Source organism: Dendropsophus ebraccatus, chromosome 8 (assembly GCF_027789765.1).
Source record: "Dendropsophus ebraccatus isolate aDenEbr1 chromosome 8, aDenEbr1.pat, whole genome shotgun sequence".
Taxonomy (NCBI): Eukaryota; Metazoa; Chordata; class Amphibia; order Anura; family Hylidae; genus Dendropsophus; species Dendropsophus ebraccatus.
The window spans coordinates 52,156,544-52,180,346 of record NC_091461.1 but is presented as its reverse complement, the minus strand read 5'-3'; the positions used below and the strand labels follow the sequence as shown (position 1 = coordinate 52,180,346).

Here is a 23,803-nt window from a genome sequence, read left to right as displayed (position 1 = left end):
CTAGTCATTGAATAGCTTCTTAAATATACAAGATGACTACTTATGTAGCACACCCATATTATGCCGCATCCAAAACAGACTTCTTTTTTTCTGAATTGTGACTAGTACACAACAGTAACTTTCTTGTGGTAATCTGGCCTCTTATCTGAGGTAAATGTCACGCCTCAGTTTACACTCTCACTACTTGTACCGTCCTTGACTTAAGATCACACTCAGCAGGGACAGAACTCAAAGGGCACAGTAAGAAAACATCTCAACATTTATTAGCAATTTATAATCTGTGTAAAAGCAAAATAACAAGCCGTATGACTACAGGACACACACTTACATAACAGACAACACGTGCACTTATGTAACAGGCCAGGCGGCAGCACCGCTTTGCATCCGCAGCCACATGCCTAAACGTTTACATTTACGTCGATATCCTTCCAACTACTTCATCTTATCCTGTCTTCTGATATAAGTACCTAACCGTTGTCCTTATCTATAACAAGATTATGAATTGCCATAATCATAACATTTTTCTAATGTCAGTGAAGAGTCGCACATCTCCAGTCATTGACACAAAAGATTCAGCAGTCTGGATTTCAGCTTGCTGGATCTATTGTGTCCCATGAGACAAGAGGTGTCAGAGGTGTTAGGAAACCGCTTATCTTAATATCGCTATTCGTATAACATGCTCAGTATACAGCAGTAAAGGACGGCTGTTGCCAATCACTCTAGTCTAGTATAGTCAGTGTTTGGAAATCTTCCTTCTAAACTGGTGGCTTCCAACTCACAGGTCCCCACTACATTTCATTTTGAGATATTAGCCAGTCCTTAGGCTATGTTCACACTATGTTTAATAGTGTCCGCCGGGCTGCATTCAGGACGTTCCTGCAGCCGATACCTCTGTACCTGCTGCAGGAACGTTCTTTTTATTTAACATTGACTTGCGGGCACCGTCGGGTGTGCCCGCCAACCCATTAACCATTAATTTCAATGTAATGTGAACAGCATTGTGTGAACAACATTATTTAATAGGCAGGTGCATTTTTTTTTTCAGCTGTTTTAATGCAAAAAAACTGTAGAACTGAAAAACATATCTATATATCCAAGTACTTGTTCTATATGTTCATCTTCAAAAGCAATAGCTAAGCAATTCATGTCTTCCATTGGTGCAGCCATTAAAGGGAACCTGTCACCCCCCCCCCCCCCCGTGCCTTGGTGAAGGCCGCCCGACCCCGCTAGAGCCCCTTATACTTACCCAATCTCGGCAAGTCCCGCTCCTGGAGCCGGACCAGGGACGGAGATATCCTTGTCGGAAGCCCGGCGCGCTGCTGAGATGAGTCCGACGCCCATAGATAATGACAGCTCCATTCATTCTCTCTGGGTGTCGGACTCATCTCTGCAGCACGCGCGCCGGCTTTACGACAAGGATATCTCCGTCCCAGGACCGGCTCCAGGAGCGGGACTTGCCGAGATGGGGTAAGTATCTGGGGCTCTAGCGGGGGGTCAGCCGGCCTTCACCCCGGCACGGGGGGTGACAGGTCCCCTTTAATATGTGCTTTTTTTATCACTGTTCATGAAAGAAAACATTTAATTTGCAGCAGGGGATAGTAGATTAACTTAAAGGGGTATTCCACTCAAACATAACTTTTGATATGTTGCTGCCCATTGTAAGATTAACAATTCCTTCCATACTTATTATCTATTCAGTCTCCTTCACCCAGTTCTCAGCTGCTGCTTTTTGCTGAAGACATAAAGATCAGTGTGTGAGCCTTTCTCTCTGTCTTCCCTTTCTCCCTCCTACCTTTTGGAAAAAAATGATGTAAAGAAGTCCCTGACTGGCTTTATCTGCAACATTGTAGCTTTTTTGGAATGCCTAGAGATTAATCACAGTGAGTTCATCAGCACTGTGACCTCAGAATATCCCTTTCAGCATTACAGAGAAGCTACAATGTTGCAGATAAAGCCAGTCAGGGACTTGTTTACATCCTCTGTTACAGAAAGGAGGAGGGAGGGGGCAAAGAGAGGCTCACATACAGATTTTTGTGTCTTGAGCAGAAAGCAGCAGCTCAGAACTGGGGAAAGTAGATAGACTAGCTAGCAACAAGTATGAAATGAATTGTTAGTCTCATCATAGGCAGCAACATATCAAAAGTTTTATGTTTGAGTGGAATACCCCTTTAAAGGTTTATTAAAGTCTGCATACTAAATGATAACTTCCTGATCTTGAGGACCAAATCCAGTTGCATTTCATTATATGTTGGTTATAAATGAATCAGGTATATGTGCATAGGATTCTATTCTTGCATGTGATTATTTATGGTGCATGGAAACAAGTACAGGGACACCCCATTATTTTTAGTTTAGTAGACATTTGGCTAGATCTGGACAATTTGTCTATTGCAACAACCTTTGGTAGCATTTGTTCCAGTGGCTCGGTCGAAGTACAGTGTAAGAATTAAGTTTCTGTCTGTACTTGGTTTATATGTGTTTTGTGTTGCAATATCTAATATGTACAGGAGAGCTGCTGACACCTGATAGCTCTTTGCCCTCATATTTGGAGACTGTATCCTCTGCACTACTTACACCTGCTTATTCATTAACTTAATGTTTCTGTCCTTTCAGATAGCCGACCTCCAGCTTCATAAACTCGACGAACTGGATTGCTTGATCCGAGGCCTGCTCTATGTAGATTCTGTTGGTTTTAATGGCCGTCCTGAATGTTACTACTTTGACAACCCAACGGACCCAGAACAATGTCAGAAGAAGCCATATTGCCTTGATAATCCTTATCCAATGTTGCTGGTTAATATAGGTTCGGGAGTCAGTATTCTTGCAGTATATTCTAAAGACAACTATAAAAGAGTTACTGGGACCAGGTGAATGTCTTTTTTTTTTTTTTCAATTTGTTTGGGAAATCCTGTATTCACATATGATGGTGGTATCAGGAGGCTGCGGATTGCTGTGTGAATCGGGGATCGATGAAGGGGGTCACATTGCAACCAAAAAATGGCTGCAACCTATGGCCACAAACAATAAATCCATTTTCCACAGCCAATTTTCGGCCTTACCTTAAGTGTGACAATCCTAGTACACCTAGCAGGTGATGTTTTTTATTTTATTGACGTATCTAGGCACAAAACGTTGGTGTTCCCCCAGCCTATAATGTAATTTGGCATTCTAAAGACAATAAAACTGCAGGTCAGTTTCTGCACAGACTATGATAATAGTGTTAGAACATTGACATATTTTGCAGCAGTGTAGAAAAGCACAAACCCCCACCACCTACTGTATGTACCGCTAAAGCTGTGACAAGAAATATAAGCTGCATACGTTGTTTGTGACCCTTCATTTACATGTTTTTTTTTACGGTTTCAGTCTGGGAGGAGGAACATTCCTTGGCCTGTGCTGCTTGCTGACAGGTTGTGAAACATTTGAGGAAGCTTTGGAAATGGCAGCAAAAGGAGACAGCACAAATGTGGATAAGCTGGTGAAGGACATCTATGGCGGGGACTATGAGCGTTTCAGCCTTCAGGGTTCTGCTGTTGCATCTAGGTAAACTGTTCTGTGTATATTTTGCTAATTTAATTAATGTGAATACACACCATTATATGTGCCACAGGATGAGATGTTCCCAGAAACATATCGTATCCTCATAGCACCTCATTAAAATCCTTCCCCAGGCTATAGTATGACTTAGGAGTTCCTGGACCCTGACCTGCGGAGATCAGATGATTGCAACAGGCACTTGTAGGGTTCATCAAGGTAAATACTTTTACAAATGCATTCACTGAGCAAACTTGCCCTCCTCCTGACATGTCGCTCCTTACCTCTCATTGGTGACAGGTTCCTGTCTATGTTACAGACCACCACTCTGCACTAAAAGCAGTGGTCCGGCTAGTGTATATATAGCCACAGAGTATGTTTGTTTGTGTGTGTGTGTGTGTGTGTGTGTGTGTGTGTGTGTGTATATATATATATATATATATATATTATTATTATTATTATTAATAATATTATTATTATTGTGCCTTGGATTACGAGCACAATTCATTCCGGGACCGTGCTTGTAATCCAAATCCACTCTTAAACCAAAGCAAATTTTCCCATAAGAAATCATAGAAATGCAGACAATTGGTTCCACACCCCAAAAATACTAATTTATTTTTCTGAATAACATGTAGAACAGATGAAACAAACAATTAGAAACAGCAGAATCTGTGATATTATATGTTACTTTACAGTAATGGAGAGGATAGGAAACACAAGGGCTGACAGAGACTCCAGGGAGTATGAAGGAATGAGCAGGGCAGATGTGCATACATGCATGCAGCACTTTCTGTCCGGGAAGAGAGGGGTTACAGCTATGGAGAGATTACCTCCACAGTCCTGTCCTTTGATGTAAGCCCCAGCCTGAAGTAGATCTGCTATGATTTGGAAGGTGAGGGACACTTCCTGGGTCAGAGTACAGGGCTGTAGACCCCGCTATGCTGACCATGCCCCTCCCCCACTCGCCCTACCATCCAGTGCAGGGAGCTCTCAGACCAAGTCACAATTTTGAAAAACTGTGAGCTCTTAAACCAAAACGCTCTTAAACCAAGTTACTCTTAAACCAAGATACCACTGTGTGTGTGTATGTATGTATGTATGTATGTATATATATATATATATATATATATATATATAATATATTTATATTATATCTGACCACTGCTTTTTAAGCAGAGTAGCGATTGGTAATGTAGACAATGCGTATCAGGAGAAAGAGACAGGTTTGCTTAGTTAATGTATTTGAAAAAGTATGTAAGTCCCACAATCCCTGTCAAAAATTTCATATGTCCTAGAAACGTCATAAAGTTTGATCAGTCAGGACATAGGCATTCTAGTGCCTTTCCTCCCCAGCTCACTAACTTTTCTTTCTGGCTATAATCTTACAATATAGCCTGTCTTCTGTAGTCACACAGGCAGAAGTGTCAGCCATGAGCTTCTATGATCCTTTGGGTCTAAACACATAGACCGACAACTGATCAAAACTTTTGCCATGCCTCAAATGTTTTTTGAGTGACAAGAACAATAAAGGCAAACTATCGGCAGGTTAGACAAATATAGCCTGCTGATAGCTCTCTATTGTGCACGGGGTGCTGAGAATAAAAGTATGTCTCTTCCTTGATCCTGGGCACTGTTCTTGTGCAGTTTGCAGTGTAATTCATTGTCTAGTAAGGCCATTTGGCGCACTGGGGGTGGGGCTACCGCCCCCAGAGAGGTGCGCTGGCCTGGGCGGATCAGGGCTCTGGGGGCGGTAGCTAAAAACTGCAGGGGAACATCGCAGAGGATGAAGGTAAGAGACCCTCATCCTTGGCACCCTGTGCGCAATAGGGAGCTGTCAGCAGGTTAGATTCGTCAACCTGCTAATAGTTTCCCTTTAATAGTTCTTTTCTAAGGTGACACTGATTAATGGATACCTTTCGAACCGAACTCCTGTACAGAGTTTTATTCAACTTTTGAACGGAATAAAAAGGTTCATGTAAGGGTATATATAAGAATTAAAGGGAACCTCTTACCCGGCATTCCGGCGCAAAGTCCGCCCCACCCCCCAGCTGGAGCCCTGGATACTTACCCTTTGCTGGAAGTCCCGCTTCTAGACCCAGTCCCGGGACGGAGATATGGCCGTCGGCAGCCGTGTGCGCGCGTGCACCAGAGATAAGTCCGACACCCATAGAGCATGACGGGTCCAGTCATTCTCTATGGGCATCGGACTCATCTCATGTAATGAGCATACAGCGCATGCTCACCTTCCGCCGCCGATATCTCCGTCCCTGGGACCGGATCCAGGGCTCCATCGGAGGTCGGGCGTGCTTTGCACTGGAATGTCGGGTGACAGGTCCTCTTCAATACTAAATGTGCTCAGACAAGTGAGGACAAACATATACTAGAAAAAATATACTCACCTCTATGACTTTTGTATATATATAATAACACGTTTTGTCATTGCTGTCCCAAAAAGCTTTGGCCACATGATGAGCAAAGAGAAAAGAGATACCATAAGTAAGGAGGACCTGGCAAGAGCTACACTGGTTACCATCACAAACAACATAGGATCTATTGCTCGCATGTGCGCTCTCAATGAGGTAAAGATCACTTAAATAGGATTTAAAAACTGGTTTGGCAAATAAAAGCTGTGTTATACCTATTCTCTTCTTTGCTTTTTATACTTCCCAGACTGTTGTTCTCAGAAATAAAACTTTTCCTCCTGCTTCCTCCGGCCCTAATACACTACCAGATCCTATAGTTGCTCGCCCCCGTGGCTCCTGCTGTCAGATCTTCCAATCCCAGCTGTATTCTTATTCTGCCAGATTGCAATGAAATTCTAGTTCCTGCTCAGCCAGTCACAGAGCTGAGCAGGGAAAAACCACTTTTACTTTCACTAAAAAGACTAGATTACAGAGCATCCCTTTTGTATGTATTCAGGTTCAGTAAGGATGAGTTTAGGCCAAGCATGGCCCTCATCAGATGGAACCAAACTAGTGAGCAAATTTACAGTTATAACGAAATGAAGGAAAAAGTGAAAATGTAAAAATGAAAATTGGTGGCATCCAGAAGAGGCTAGAAGAATGAAAAAAAAAAATATTATTTGTATAAAGATTTTGTCATTGGCGCTAGACATCATCTTCTACATTCTCCCATTCTACCAGCTGGCTACTCTTCTGGACTCCCTGGAGTATGGAGCTCCACTAGTGTCATCAGCATTGGGGCTATGCCGTCAGCATTGGGGGTATGCCTAGCACACAGCATTGGTTCATAAAGTGATGCTGTACTGATCCTGATGGAATTACACTGAATGTCAACTGGCGACTAGGAATGTGTGGTTTATACATTTTGGTGGGGAAGTTAGGCTGTAAACTCTATGAGCGCAGGGATCTGTTCTCCTGTATGGTGCATGGTACGGGAAAGTTCCATGATATGGTCTTATTGCTTTCAGCTTCTTTACAGTGTTGCCTTGTGGCATGGAGTTCAAGCAGCATTGTACAGGGCTATCAAAGCTTTAAGAACTTCAGCAGAACCTATAGAGAAGAATTTCAGCTATACATCCGCTGTTCCTTTATAGCCATTTTGCTGTGTACAGTATGCCATGTATATTATCTAGTACACGGAGACTTTTTTGTAATGAACAGGTTGTTATTGCAAGCAGTTTTGAAATATTCTTTTTTTTTTTTTTCTTTGTCTGTTAAATCAATGTTCTACATACTGTATGGCCACTAGGTGTCTCCCTTCCTGTCAAACTGTGGTCCAGGCTCCCTCTCTGCTCAAAAGAGCCCAAACACAGGATATCCTTTCCACGCTCACAGACATAGCTTGGTATTGATTGACAGCCATTCCTGAGCACGCCCATAGCCGGACAGATTTACAGTAGACATATTTATTTTACTGTCTCAAATTCCAAACCAAGACTCTATACCTTTTAGAGTTACCTTTTGGGACAGATTTTACTGTAGTTGTGAATGAAGACAACACAATTCTATCAGTTATTAGATAAAAATTAAAAACCAATAAACTAGACTTCCTTTAGTATGTAGATCCTGGTTCTGATGAGTTGCTTAATATGTTATATACTATCTATTAAAGTTAACATTGGACTGTGGATTTTGGAGATTACATCCATATACATGAGATGCCGTACATTTATAGACCTATGTAAACTATCGCTGCACTTCCCATATGTTAATTCAAGGCAGTGCCATTTCGTATTCCTTGTTAGGTCAGATTGATGTAATGGGCGGTGGGGGTGGTTTAGGGTTCGGTTACATCAAAGTAGATTTGCTACTTCTGGCGCTTCCTTTACCATCACTTACATGGCCGGCTGGTCACTACGGCGGCTGTCAGAGAAGAAGTCCATCTTTATTGTGAGACAACATGTGGAATCCTGGGTGCCTAACCCCACCATTGACCTCATGCTAAGAACATGCAATAAATTTGTAAATTTATATATTTTATTCATTCATTTGCAGAACATTGACAGAGTATTATTTGTGGGGAACTTTCTGCGAATCAACATGGTTTCAATGAAGCTGCTGTCTTATGCAATGGATTACTGGTCGAAAGGACAACTAAAAGCCCTCTTTCTGGAACATGAGGTAAGAGGAGTGGTGAATATTCTTTTCATAAACTATTATGGCATATCTGTAGGATAGAGCAGACAATAGCAGCTCCCTGTGGGATGACCTCTTCAAAGATCAGAGTACTCTCAGGAATGTTTTTCACTTTTATCTCAAGGGGACAGACTCTGTTTATTGTCGCCTATGTCTATGGGCCGTATTACACAGCACAATACTGCGGAGTAAGGGAGCGCCGACCTGTCAGGTCAGCTCTTGCTTCCTCCTCATTCCTGGCTTGCTGCCTATGTTGTTGTATACAAAGACCGCAAGCGTGAGAAGCTGCGGGGAGCTGCAAAATGGCTGCACCAACAATCCTTAGATCTTCCGGCGGGCCCATTAAAGTCAGTGGCGATCTGCTGCCACAGCTCCTATTACACGGAGCAACAAATAGCAGACCATCGCCATCGTTATCGTGATTTTTCAACATGTTGAAAGACCACGATCAGCTGACATTGTGCATGTTGGCTGATTGTATCTTTTGACACGCGCTATTACACCAAACTATTATCGACCAGAACGGCCAGTAATCAGCCAAGTACAGCCAATAATCCAAGGAAAGTAGTAGCTCACAGCTCCATAAAACTTGTATCTTTATTTTGGATGCACCTTAAAACAACAAACAGGTAAAAACACAACAGCTGTTTTTTACCTGTTTGTTGTTTTAAGATGCATCCAAAATAAAGATACAAGTTTTTTGGAGCTGTGAGCTACTCCTTTCCTTGGAACCTGTTTGGGTGACGACCCGCGATACTACTCTACATGCTCCTATACTGGGGAAAGTTTAACAGCACGCATCTTTAGCAGAGGGTGAGCTGATCCTGTTGGTTTTGTCTACAGCCAATAATCGTTTGGTGTAATAGGGCCTTATGAGTCTTGCTGTAAAGCATGTCACTAAATGCTGTTAAAAACAGCCCAGACAACTCATTATGATGCAGTGAGCTCCTAAACAGCCACAGCACTACACTACTGAACTGATAAAGCTCTGGTCCTGACGGTGTAAAATCCCAGTAAACAAACCAACATACATCCGGTACATTTTTATAATTCATAGCAATTAATTAAAAAAAAATCAGTTGCTTATGTTAGGGGTAGCGCCCCCTGCTGTTCCTTAGTCTGACTTTTTACCTAGTGCATTGATACCTCATATACTTACTTCCTTTATGTACTTCTATAAGCTTGTATATGTAAAGAAACAGAACTAGTTCTACATGGAAGCCCATGTTTTCCCATGGATAGAATAGTGGTGTTAATTACTCCAGAGCTTTATTTTTTCCCATTTTAATGTATGTCCTATGTACAAAAAAAATAGATATTGAATATTAACAGTCTCCTAGGTTTTGGGATAATATATTTTTTATGTTTGTCTATTACAGGGTTACTTTGGAGCAGTCGGTGCCCTGCTGGAGCTTTTCAAGATGAATGATGATCACTAAGAGAGGACACTTATGTTAGTGCCACTCAAAGACATTGTCTGAGAAGATCCCTTTAAAGTGAATGTACCATCAGGTCTGTGCTGAAGCACTGGAGGCGGGATGACCCACCCCCAGTAGGAGGAAACCCCCGCCCCATTATGATATGGCTCAATTGATTCTAATGAAGCAGTTTTATAGAGGGACGGGGGGGTTCCTCCTACTGGGGGTGGGTCGGCCCGTCTCCAGTGCTTCAGCCCAGGCCTGATGGTACATTCACTTTAAGCCTCCAGGGGGCACATTAAGCCATTTCACACCTTTATGCTATAGCCTGTAAATAGTTAGGGCTCCTCTGATGTAACACTAAGAAGACTGTACATATATCTGTGTATATTTTATTGTAAAAAAACAAAGAAACGTGCAACATGGCCAAATGTACTGTAGTGATTGGGAACTAATTTTAATGTAGTAATTCTTTCTATTTATTTTCTGTATATAGCTTTTTAATCTGCCCTGTGTGAGGGGCTGCTGCTGTGAACCTAGACATCTTAGATTAATGCTTTTATGCATCTCTCAAGGTTGTTTGAAGATAAAGCTGTAGGACTATGGAATAACATGTGAGGAATAATAGTTTGCTATAATATTCACTTTCAGAGCTCCTGTCCAGTATAATTCCTTGAATTCAGCATTAATGGTACTTGGTGTGGAGAATCCGATGCACATAGGAGTTAATACAGTCTGGGCTTAGGAGGTTCTTTTTGGTCTCCTGATATGTTTTAGTTAATACTTGAATTCTTCATGAAATAATATTGGTGCATCTTTTATTAGAACTCTCCTGTGCTGTTCCTCTGTTGCTCCTCCTGGAAATGTATGAATGAATTGACTAGAGATGAGCAAACCTTGAGCACACTAGGGTTAGCCTGGACCCGACCTCTTTGCATTTAAAACCGATGGCTGAAGAAGTTGGATGCAGCCCTAGGGAGTCCGAAAAAACATTAATACAACCTAAGGCTCGGGCGTGCTCAAGATTCGCTTCTCTCTAACATTGGCATATGTAGATTTCAACACTAATCAAACATTACTGACAGTATCAGACTTTAGGTACATGCTCTAAGACAGGGGGTTCAGACTTGTGGCCCCCCAGCTGTTGCAGGACTACTATTCCGGTCATGCCTGGGCTGCCAAAGCTTTAGCTGTGACCTTGCATGATGGTGTTGTAGTTTTGCAACAGCTGGAGGGCCGCTGGTTTGACACCTGTTCTCTAAGAAGACAGAAACCTCCATAACTGCACATATATTCTGCTGCTACCACTTTATCCTTGTTAGGGACCCTCCATTATTTTTACTCAGCTTTTAGGTTTTAGTTTTGTAAGATTCCAGATTTCTATGCCAAATTATCAGAATGTTGTCAGATTAATGAAGTTTTCGAGCTAAATAGTAAGACAGCACTTTATGCAGGAGCCCTTAGTCCTTTGGTCTCAAAGTGTGATGTTTCACATTTGACTTTTTATTAGCTGCCACATTTTTTTGAAATTTACCTAAATGGGTTCTCTGGCATTTTAAAAATATGGCTGCTTTCTTCCACAAACAGCACTGCCCTTGTCCTCTGATGGAGTGTGGTATTATAACTTGGTTCCATTCACAAACTGTGGACAAGAGTGGTACTGTTTCTGGAAGAAAGCAGACATGTTTTTCTAATGTCAGAGTACCCTTTTAGAGATTTTAGTGCTTCCAGTGATCGGTATCTGCTTTGTCATATACAGAAAAACATGTTTTAAAATTTCTTGACAGATTTTGCAAAGTTCCTTCATGTGTTCTAATTTGTTTCATGTGTTTATATTTTTTCATTGACTCTTTTTTTTTTTTTTCTATTGTTTTACATTTTTTAATTGTTTTTGGACATGAGTATACCTTTTGTATAAAATATATGTCAAATTGGGCATTATGAGCCGTATGGCCATTTAATCACTTAGATGCTACATCTTTGTGCTCCTATTAGACCCTGCCCTTTACATTAATGTAATACAGTGCAATACTTGTGTACTGCATTTTATCTAGTGATCGGTTAGAAGGATGGTCAATACAAGTCTTTAATATTTACTGGATTCTTGATATGCTGACCATCCCAAAGTTTTATATTCTAGTAACCATTTCTTCAGTTGTGGGTCACAATCTAGATCACTGTGTGTATTCATGTTAATAAGGCAATGCACTGAGTAGATCACGTTTAAAAAAAGCAACCGGTATAATGTTTAAAATGGAAACTTTTATCATAGATGCAAGTGATAGGTCATTAATATTGGAACAGTGACTTATTTAGGTGTTCAAAGCGTCTTTACTTAGATGGGCCTTCACTTGAATGAGACATGGCTGCAATACACTGCTCAGCCACTACTATGTTCAGGGGTACAGAACCCTGCATGTACTGCTTAAATTGTCACTAATAAAAATTTTGACATGTCATAGAGATATAGTCGGGTCTCCACCAATTCGTAGAACAAGCTGGGAGAAGAGCTTAGCTGAGTTCCTATGTCCCTTTTCTCACTGCATAGGATGATATCCATAGACTTAAAGGGGTACTCCAGCGGGCGGGCACTTTTTCGCTGGGACCGGGGAGGAGGTGGCTGAGGGAAAAGACGTCCACTCACCTCCCCGGTTCCAGCGGCGGGTACCGCATCGCGGCGCTCCAGTCCCCAGTTCCCGGCCGCTTCCTGGTGTCTGATGCGGGCCCGAGACGTGACGTCTCAGCCTGTGTTCTAATTGCCATGAATAGGGTTCAATGTTTTACAGGGACTTTTGGCCTTTGTGCACACAGCTTTGCTAACTGCCTGAGGCTTAATGTACCACTAAACTCTCTCGGGCTCTTGCATGAAAGATTGATTGAGAAATGCATATAAAATGAACTCTTTTAAAACTTGTTAATGTCCAATGTCAGGTTCAGTTTTTTTATAGACAGACTTTTTTAGATTAAGATGTTTATTTTCAGTACACAAATCCTTTAATTGTTATGTCTTAATGAGTATCGCTCATGTCTTTAAATCGCAAGAAATCATTTGCCAAAATTTTTAAAAATTAAGCAGATTTTTCTTAGAGAACTGACTGTTTTATCATAGCTATATTTTGTTGGAAATCTTTTCCTTTTCTGTGGCCTACAACAAAGTTGAAGATTCCGTAGGGTTAAGTGCATTCATCTCTTTGTGTTGGGAATACATTTATCATTTCTTTGAATGTTTTTTTTTTTTTTTTGTCAAACGGTTTTGAAGTCTGTGAAACATTGTATAAATTTGTATATTTCATTTGTTGTCATTTTCACCTTGGTGTAATAAATACTTGCCAACTGTTTGCGTGAAATAAAAACTTGCAACATTTTAAAGTGGTTTGCTTTTTTATTCTGAAGCAATAGAAAAAGAGCATAAACAGACTACAGCAGAACTGCTACAAAATCTACATGGATTTCACTCTTTGCAGGGTACAGAGCATTCACAGATTCACCCCATTCCCTAGAACTCAATGTAGATTTTTAATTCTCCATGTAGTAGAGGATTTTGAAAGCCCCATTCACATGAATTGTTTGACACATTTTTGGTATGAAATCCACAGACCTGCTGTGTCGGAAGTATTTAAGTTACATATGAGGGTGGGTTCACACTACGGAATTCTTGCGGATAAACAGCGCGGAATTCCGTCAGCTGTCCGCACACACGGCTGCGCGCCTTTCCGCCGGCTCCATAGACACCATTCTATGGGCCGGCGTATTCTGCTATCCACCGAAAGAAGTGACATGTCAATATGACAATATCCGCGAGAATTCCTCAGTATGAACCCACCCTAACACAGTAAGCAGTAATATACATCTATACTTAGTTTTGTTATTTCTGTAATGTTTTCCTAAAATACTTTGGCAAAAAAAATATATCTTTTTTACATGTTGTAGTTTTCCCTGGTATAAGACCTAGGGCCCTATGACACGGAGTGATTATCTATCAAATCAGCCAACACCTCTGAACCCTTCTCTGTAGTGGCCTGTCTCAGCCAGTGATTGGCCGAGCGGCCTGTCTCTTCAGAAACAGGTTTGAAAGTGTCAGAGGCGGCTGCAGTCAGCAGTAGGGATGGTCCAAACCTGCCGAGGTTCAGGTTCGTATGAACCTGAACGCTCGGCAGCAGATTCCTGCTGTCTGCCCCGCTTCGTGGAGCGGGCGGATACAGCGGGAGTAACGCCTGGAAAACTGGGATACAGCCTATGGCTGTGGCTGTATCCCAGTTTTCCAGGCGGTGCTCCGGCTGGATCCGCCCGCTCCACGGAGCGGGCAGACAGCGGGAATCATTACCGAGGGTTCGGGTTCGTACGAACTCGGTTCGGACCATCCCTGGTCAGCAGGGAATCACATGAACAAGCCAGGAAATGTGGACAGATAAGCATGCATATTTTTTTATTTTCTATATAAAGCAAGGGCTGTATGGACAAAGTTAATTATGTTTGACACATGCTAATCGAGTCATGTTATAGGCTCTCTAATCAGGCTCATCAGGCCATCTAATGCGGCCCTTATACTACTCATACAGGGGAATTTTTTTAGTGGGGCTACCACTAGAGGGAGCCAACATTCGAACTAAAAACATGTTCGTGCAGCCTACTTTTCAGTAGTCTGTGTGTGTATTTAACCCCTTAAAGGAGAAGTCCGGCCAAAATTATTTTTTTTATGTTATTAATTATGGAAAGTTATACAATTTTCTAATGTACATTAATTATGGGAAATGCTCATATACTGCTATTTACCTTAATTTAGTGTATCAGGAAGTGTTAGAATTATCTCTGAAGCAGTGACGTCACGACGAAAGGTGTAATTCCTATGGGGGCGCTCTATATATAGCAGGGGGGCGCTCTATATATAGAAGTCAATGGGTACCCCTGCTGGACACTCCATAGGAATTACAGTGTATGTAATGTTATGCACTGTACTTTTGTGACTTCATGAATACATTTATGGAATACTTTGGGGAGCAAGTGTCCTTGCTCCCCAAAGTATCCCATAAATGTATTCAATGAATACATTTGCTGGGCACCGAGCAGGGAGGGAGACAGGTGCCATCTACCTCCCCCCTCCCTGCTCGGTGCTGGGAACATATACAAAGTACATATACCTTTTGCTATAGGGATAGCAAAAGCTACTACTCCCCCAGTATCTGCAGATAATGGGGGAGTAGTACCTTTTGCTATCCCGATCACCGCCCGCGCCGCCACCGCTGCCGCTCACACGGGCTGCTTTTCATGCCCCTGCCGCTTCCCGCCTCCTCCTCCCTGCATTAAACTTACTATCGCGCCGCTGATTCCCCACCGCCCGCGCAGCTCCTCGCTCGCCCGTCTGCCCGCCCGCCCGTTCGCACACCCCGTTCCTCACACTATCTGCCCGCCGCTCTCTGCTCTTGCATGCCAGCTGCGTCAGCACGCCCTCACCCCGGCCGGGGACACCAGGAAGCGCCGTGCTCCCGGCCGGGGTGGGGGCGGGCTGACGCGGCCGGCATGCAAGAGCAGAGAGCGGCGGCCAGATAGTGTGAGGAACGGGACGGGCGAGCGAGGAGCGGCACGGGCGGCGGGAAATCAGCGGTGCGATAGTAAGTTTGATGCTAGGAGGAGGGGGAGCGGCGGGGGGCATGAAAAGCAGCCTGTGTGAGCGGTGGCGGCAGCGCGGGCGGTGATAGGGATAGCAAAAGGTACTACTCCCCCATTATCTGCAGATAATGGGGGAGTAGTACTTTGTATATGTTCCCAGCACCGAGCAGGGAGGGGGGAGGTAGATGGCACCTCTCTCCCTCCCTGCTCGGTGCCCAGCAAATGTATTCATTGAATACATTTATGGGATACTTTGGGGAGCAAGGACACTTGCTCCCCAAAGTATTCCATAAATGTATTCATGAAGTCACAAAAGTACAGTGCATAACATTACATACACTGTAATTCCTATGGAGTGTCCAGCAGGGGCGCACTATATATAGAAATCAATGGTACTCATTGACTTCTATATATACACTTCCTGATATACTGCTATTTCCCTTAATTTAGTGTATGAGCATTTCCCATAATTAATGTACATTAGAAAATTGTATAACTTTCCATAGGTAATAACATATAAAAAAATTATTTTGGCCGGACTTCTCCTTTAACGACTGTGGGTGTAGCCGGTGAGGACTGGCTGCTATCTGCAGCCAGGTCCTCACCCTCAATGGTGGGATGCCGCGATCGCGCGTCCGCCATTAACCCCTTAAACGCCACGGCGTTTAAGTGTTAGTGACAGGAGCATAATAAAGTTAATTAACATATAATATACGGTAGCGTAATCGTCTAATCTATTGAAATAAAACTATTGTTCCTGCACGGTGGACGGCGTGAACAAAAAACAGTAAAAAAATGCAGATTGCTTTTTTTTTTTTTACTTACTTACATTTTATGTATATAAAAAAATTAGTAAAAAGCGATCAATATGTTTAATCTAGAAATAAAAGAAAAGGAAAAAAGGCCCGGCGCCTCGTGTAATACTGACAAATATATAGGATGATTGAGAGGTAGAAGGTTGCTCACCTTGTTGCCCCTTGGGCTTTGTGCGTATCACCCCTCACTGTCCGTGGGGGTACTGGGGGTCCTGTGAAAGGTCCGAGGTATGTGGTGGCTAGGATAATGGCTGCTGAAGCTGATGATACCCAAAAACGGGTTACTCCCAGGTGGAGGGGCCCGTGAGGACAAGTATAGGTAAGAGATAAAAATAAAAACGCAGGGGTATATATTACCAGCGCTGCCAAAATTATCCAAAGGTAGCCGGATGTAGTAAGACAATAGGTTTATTCTTAAAAGATTTTACTAATAAAATCTAGAGATCATGGTGCTAAAAATGACACCCCAAACGACCCTGTAGGTGAAAAAATAAAAGCGCTATAGGATTTACAATAGGGCCATTTTAAATATACCTATTTGCAAAAAGTTTTGCTGCTAATAAAAATAGTAAAACATTAGAAAACCTAGTAAGCATGCATATCGCTGTGTTCAGACCGACCTATAGAATAAAGAAAAAATGCCAGTGCATAACGTGAACATGGAATCCCCCCAAAATTTGCGGAATCGCATTTTTGGACCCAAATTCACCCCATAAATGATATTTTGGGGGTTCCGTCATTCATTTTATGGCAGATTGAAAGATGTCATTACAAAGTGCATCTGTTCCTGAAAAAAAACAAGCCTTCACATGGCCCTGTAGGTGGAAAAATGAAAGAGTTTGGGGTCTTAGAAGGCAAAGAGAAAAAACAAAAACCCAAAAGTGACAATTGGCCCGGACCTTAAGGGGTAAATTATATATTCAGCCAGTATAACAATGGTAAGCCAGAATATCCTAAGCAAAGAAAGTATGTTTTAGCATGTTTTAACAATCCACACACCATATTCGTAATCGGTTGAAGGTGGAAAACAGTGCCAGGTAGATGGCATGACTGAGGCATCACCAGCTACAACCTTTTAATCCTATTTTTGGAGAGATGTGATGAACCAAAAAACAAATTAAATACCATTGAAAGCTGTGAAAACGAGAAAAGCACTTTGTGATATAACTGACCGAACTTTATTCTACAGACTAATAATACTATGGAGATACAATATATATATATATTTTATTTATTTTTAAGTTTTACAAATTTTGCACAATAATCTTTTACGTCACCATATTTTAAGGACAACTTCCTTGACCAATTTCTTATGTTTCCCCATGATGAAGCATTTTCTCCAAATAAACTGTCAACGTCCAAACATTTTCATTTTTTTACAGTATTTATCAGTTCTGCAAGGCAGATTGAAGATTTGATTTTATGGTGGTTTACGTAATTCACAGCACTTCTTACGTAGTGTCTGTCTGACAGCCTGGTAGGCGATGAGGTGACAGAGGGAGATAAACTCCCTAACTAACTAGGGGGCTGAATGTCTGCAAATTTGAGTTGGTGCCAACATACAGTATGTAACAAACATCCCTTGCTGTAGATGGTGTAGGCTGATTTTTTTTTTTTTAACCTAAGCAATTTTAAACAGTAATGCAATATATTTTATTAACCTGTGTGCATGGTGAACTATGCTTTGCATTGCTGCTCTTCTACAGTTGTACATAACCATACCCAGTGCTCTCTCTCTGGCATTGGCTGTAGCATCCGGGAAAGTTATTTTACAGCTGTTGAAGAGCAGGAAGTTAGAGCACAGGCAACTATACAGAATATGTCCACATTGCCAACATGTACAATTTAGCAACATGTATTTAGGATTTGGAATCTCTTCTCTTTTGAAAATCAGCTGAGCAGGTTGCTAAAGTATATGGCGATATTTCTAAAATCTCATACATTTTTAAACAATTGTTGGCTTTGCAAGGGTTAACTGTGCTGTGGACAGCAGGAGAAGATGCCCTGCTGCCATGAATCTGAAATTTTGGCTTCCTGATTGGTCTTCATTTTTGGCGGAAATCCTGTTTGTTTATAAATTCCAGACATTCCCACCGGCTCCAGCATTCTGCTTAAAGTATCAAAGAAGTAGGAAATGTGATACTATTGCTTTTCAGTGGACCAAGTTACTCAAGCTGAGAGTTGGGTGGATGTTTGTTTAGATGTATAAATTTTATGGTTTTGTTATTTATGGCCACATAGTTAGGCTGGGTTCACACTACGTATATTTCAGTCAGTATTGTGGTCCTCATAGCAACCAAAACCAGGAGTGGATTAAAAACACAGAAAGGCTCTGTCCACACAATGTTGAAATTGAGTGGATGGCCGCCATATAACAGTAAATAACTGCCATTATTTCAATATAACAGCCGTTGTTTTAAAATAACAGCAAATATTTGCCATTAAATGGCGGCCATCCACTCATTTTCAACATTGTGTGAACAGATTCTTTGTCTTTTTAATCCACTCCTGGTTTTGGTTGCAATATGAGGACCACAATACTGACTGAAATATACGTAGTGTGAACCCAGCCTTAAAGCGTAACTCTAATTTAAGTAGCCAAAAAATGAAAATTCTCAGGGTGTGTGGTTGTGGCTGAGGGTACCAGCGATCCAGTGTGGGTGACACATTTAGAGCTACTACAGCTGGGGGATTAGGGGGTGACACATCCTGCTCTGCTACATCTGACATTCAGCTCTGCTATGCCTGAATGTAAAAACACACGGAGTGATGTGATGCGCATTAGTGAAAAAAGGGACACGGATGTAAAAACGGATGTATGGATTGTTTTTTACGGATTATGGATTAAGCTAGCAGATCATGGTCCTTAAAAAACACTGAGGGAGATTTCTCAAACATGGTGTAAAGTGAAACTGGCTCAGTTGCCCCTAGCAACCAACTAGATTCTACTTTTCATTCCTCACAGACTCTTTGGAAAAAGAAAGGTGGAATCTGATTGGTTGCTAGGGGCAACAGAGCCAGTTTCACTTTACACCATGTTTGAGAAATCTCCCCCATTGACTTTTTGTAGTGCCATTGTTTGATTTTAACTATTGTGCTTCCACAGCATCTCAAAGGAATACATTAATAGTCTACTTGATCTTCCCTATGGAGCAGCCAAATCCCTCACTACCTGCTGCTTAGATAATATTAGAAACAAAAAGGATGCAAATAACCTATCACTGTGTTTTTGTTTGGTCACTTTACATTTGTTTGATTGTAGATTACTCAGCTTTTTCTTTTCTTTAGGGACGATCAATTATCTAGAGAATCTGAGTATGTTTTGCTTTGGGCCAAATTCATTTACATTGTGGTTGCTAATGGTCACTAATCTCCTAAACCTTGGAGACTTGTACCTGTTTTCCTAGTACTGACCATCTGTTTCTTGTTTTTTTTTTAAAGTTAATATTTAAGGCATACGACCATATAACATACAAAAACACAGCAGCAATTGTGTGACAAGGAACACAGTGCTGTGGGATTTCCAAGAATTAAAAGATATCCCATATAATTTCAAGACATCTTCAGAAATCATATATTGATCTTGAAACCTAAGCTCATTTTATTTATTCTTTTAGTAGCATTCTAAATTATTAGGACCTGTACACAGGCTATGGTTGTGACAGGTATGTATTGACAGGGCTGTTTGGAGATTTATTTTAGGGTAGCTTCACACGTACTGGATCCGCAGCGGATTTAACAGATTTGCTGCGGATCCTGGTAGTGTGAAGTTGAATGGGTCACATACCCGCAGCGGAATTTTCATTCCTCTGCCAGTATGTGACCCGGCCCCTTTTAACCCCCCCGCAGCCCCCCGGCCCGGAGCATACATTGACTGCACGTCGTAGCGGCTGTGTGTGAGGGTCCCGACTCCCGTCGCTCCCCATCACCCAAACTTGACACTACCAGGATCCACAGCAGATTTCACTGCAAACTCGCAGCCTGAAATCCGCTGTGGATCTGGTACGTGTGAAGCTACCCTTAGGCTATATTCACATTACGTATTGGACCGGCCATTCCGTGACCCGGCCGGGTCACGTAACGGCCGGTCTCTGCAAAGATCATCCCGATTTTTTCCGGCCGCAGTGTTCTGATGGCCTCAGAACCTCACACAATGAAGCAAGTGGCCGGAGCCGCTCGCTTCATTGTGTGAACTGACAGGTGAATTCACTGAATTGCAGAAAACTGACATGTCTAGGTGGATACGCTCCGGCCGGGATCCCATAGCACATAAGGCAGTGTTCCACACCGTACAAAGTACGATCGTTGTTGCTGATGGCATCAACAGCCGTACTTTTACGTAGTGTGAACATAGCCTAAATGTGACCAAATTGGTCAAAAAAGAAATTTAAAAAAATAGTGTACTCTACTGGTCTTATCCCCCACTGCTGCCTCTCCAATGGTGTCCAGCCTCTTCCTGGTCTTGGTCTTGACCAAAAATAAAAAATAAAAAAATTAGGAGATGGGCTATCATTGTAGAACATTTTCCTTTAAAAATGCTTTGCTAGTAAATCAATTTGTTACTAATTATTTTCTTCACCGAAACTATATATATATCCTTTCCATCCCAAATTAAAGATTTCTTATGTTAAATTTGTTAAAAATAATCCCATAGACGTTCCCAAATCACATGGACGTCATTACCTAGAGGAATCTGCAGTTCACACAGTATTTCTGAAGAACTTTAACAGAGGGCAGGTGACAGTTCAAGGGTCACGGATACACTTCATTACACACTGAGGAGCCAATACAATAGGAAATGGAACTAGGAGAAGGGGTAATGTTCCTAATAATCATAAGCAAGGAAGGACAACCTGTGGTTCACCTTGTCTGGATAAACACCAACATTGTAGAAGACTTTCCCAGGGGGCTTTCTCATTAAATCTTAAGCCATAGTAAACAGCACCAGTTATTAGGAATGGGTACACAGACTCATGCCTCAGATTATGAATAACACAGATGTCCAATGCTTTATACTCATAATGTTATCTATAGTGACATGTCGTAAATTTTGATTGGTGGGGGTCTGGGTGCTGAGACCCCTGCTGACTGCTAAAATGAAGAGACAGGAACACGTAGCAAATCGCTGTTCCACTTAGTCTCTGAAACAGGGGATGGGTTTATAGAAAGTCTGTAGTCAGTTCAACACTTGCATAACATTTACCTATGCATAGCTGGATAGATAGAATAATTCCTTTATTTATATAGCACCAACTCATTCAGCAGCCCTTCACGTAGATTTATCAATTTTATGTGCAGAATCAGAACATTAAGATGGTGCTGGAGTAAGTAGGCTGTACAGCTGAGCACCCACCTGGGGTCTGTGTTTGCTATGTTGCCCATAAATGTAAAAAATAAGGAAGGTATTAAGAAAACCATACCGAACTGAGGTGTAGTGAGTATTCTTGCAGACATGAGCAGCACTTATTATTAATGTTCTGATCCATTGATACATACATATATATACACTCACCGGCCACTTTATTAGGTACACCTGTCCAACTGCACGTTACCACCTAATTTCTAATCAGCCAATCACATGGCGGCAACTCAGTGCATTTAGGCATGTAGACATGGTCAAGGCCATCTCCTGCAGTTCAAACCGAGCATCAGTATGGGGAAGAAAGGTGATTTGAGTGCCTTTGAACGTGGCATGGTTGTTGGTGCCAGAAGGGCTGGTCTGAGTATTTCAGAAACTGCTGATCTACTGGGATTTTCACGCACAACCATCTCTAGGGTTTACAGAGAATGGTCCGAAAAAGAAAAAACATCCAGTGAGCGGCAGTTCTGTGGGCGGAAATGCCTTGTTGATACCAGAGGTCAGAGGAGAATGGGCAGACTGGTTCGAGCTGATAGAAAGGCAACAGTGACTCAAATAGCCAACCGTTACAACCAAGGTAGGCAGAAGAGCATCTCTGAACGCACAGTACGTCGAACTTTGAGGCAGATGGGCTACAGCAGCAGAAGACCACACCGGGTGCCACTCCTTTCAGCTAAGAACAGGAAACTGAGGCTACAATTTGCACAAGCTCTTCGAAATTGGACAGTAGAAGATTGGAAAAACGTTGCCTGGTCTGATGAGTCTCGATTTCTGCTGCGACATTCGGATGGTAGGGTCAGAATTTGGCGTCAACAACATGAAAGCATGGATCCATCCTGCCTTGTATCAACGGTTCAGGTTGGTGGTGGTGGTGTCATGGTGTGAGGAATATTTTCTTGGCACTCTTTGGGCCCCTTGGTACCAATTGAGCATCATTGCAACGCCACAGCCTACCTGAGTATTGTTGCTGACCATGTCAATCCCTTTATGACCACAATGTACCCAACATCTGATGGCTACTTTCAGCAGGATAATGCGCCATGTCATAAAGCTAGAATCATCTCAGACTGGTTTCTTGAACATGACAATGAGTTCACTGTACTCCAAAGGCCTCCACAGTCGCCAGATCCCAATCCAATAGAGCATCTTTGGGATGTGGTGGAACGGGAGATTCGCATCATGGATGTGCAGCCGACAAATCTGCGGCAACTGTGTGATGCCATCATGTCAATATGGACCAAAATCTCTGAGGAATGCTTCCAGCACCTTGTTGTATCTATGCCGCGAAGAATTGAGGCAGTTCTGAAGGCAAAAGGGGGTCCAACCCGTTACTAGCATGGTGTACCTAATAAAGTGGCCGGAGAGTGTGTATATATATATATATATATATATATATATATATATATATATATATATTTCCCTTACGTCCTAAGCAGCAGCACATAATGGGGAAGATTCTATCTTCCTGCAATGATAGGACAGATGGTAACAAGCAATAAAGAGTTAATTGCCCCGCCTATAAGGCCCTATGCTGACCCAGCCTCCTTGTGTTTTTTTCTGTCCTTCTGTGGGACAGGTGGTAGGAGGAGAGCAGGGAGCAGGCCTATGTGTGTTTCTCTGCTCTCCTTCCAATAATTCTTTTTTTCCACATGGTCGTGTGGAGAGGGAGAGTTATTTTGTATATGTATTTTGTTTTCTATCCTGCTCTGTTGTGTACAGAGCAAAGATTTTATTTTTCTTATGGAAGCTGCCGCCATCTCAGTGCTTGCTCAGCTTCTATGCTCTGGTCAGTAAGTATTATGGCTGCACGTGGCTGCTAACCATGGCGCTGCTCACCTGGTGTCTGTCCTCACTCTTCAGAGAGGTAATGGTGCATTTACACGAACAGATTTATCTGACAGATTCTTGAAGCCAAAGCCAGGAATGGATCAGAAAAGAGGAGAAATCAGTCTTTCCTTTATGACCTGTTCTCTGTTTATAGTCTGTTCCTGGTTTTGGCTTCAGAAATCTGTCAGATAAATCTGTCTGTGTAAACGCAGCATAAGTCAGTCATACTGCCTTTTTTGTGAGGAATTGTATGGTGCCTGTGCAGGCTCTCTGCCTGGAAGCCTGACCTGTATTGCAGGAGGCCTGTGTGCAGGCTAATGGCTATAAATTTCTTGAGATTTATAAAAGTTTATAATTTATTATTTTTTTTTTTTTTGCCTATGCGAGCTCTGTGAGACAGTTCCGCTATGTGATCATGTGGTATGGGTCCTGCTATGTAATAATACAGTAAAAGCTATGGATCTGCTATATGTGAATGCTGCCTTAGATAAGAGCTGTTAGTTGTATGGTCACTGAGCTGTTTGTGCACCTGGTTGCTGATTTCTTGCACTAGTTGCTGGTTGTGTATTGATTGCACCTGGTGTCTTTCTTACACTGGCACTGCTTTTTCTTGTTGCATTGAAGCTATGAAGCTGCATTGTG

The 23,803-nt window shown here is 42.2% G+C and overlaps 1 protein-coding gene across 3 annotated transcripts in view; it reads left to right on the top strand.

Moving 5' to 3' along the window:
• PANK1 (pantothenate kinase 1) overlaps nt 1–11,964 on the top strand; it is a 38,094-nt gene extending 26,130 nt beyond the window's left edge. For all 3 annotated transcript variants that reach the window (XM_069980352.1, XM_069980351.1, XM_069980353.1), the window contains 5 exons: nt 2,614–2,867; nt 3,367–3,543; nt 5,993–6,116; nt 7,995–8,120; nt 9,515–11,964. In XM_069980352.1, coding sequence (XP_069836453.1) covers nt 2,614–2,867; nt 3,367–3,543; nt 5,993–6,116; nt 7,995–8,120; nt 9,515–9,574 — 741 coding nt within the window. In that variant the 3' untranslated portion in view covers nt 9,575–11,964. The remainder of the gene's footprint in view (nt 1–2,613; nt 2,868–3,366; nt 3,544–5,992; nt 6,117–7,994; nt 8,121–9,514) is intronic.
• Nucleotides 11,965–23,803: the final 11,839 nt, after the last annotated feature.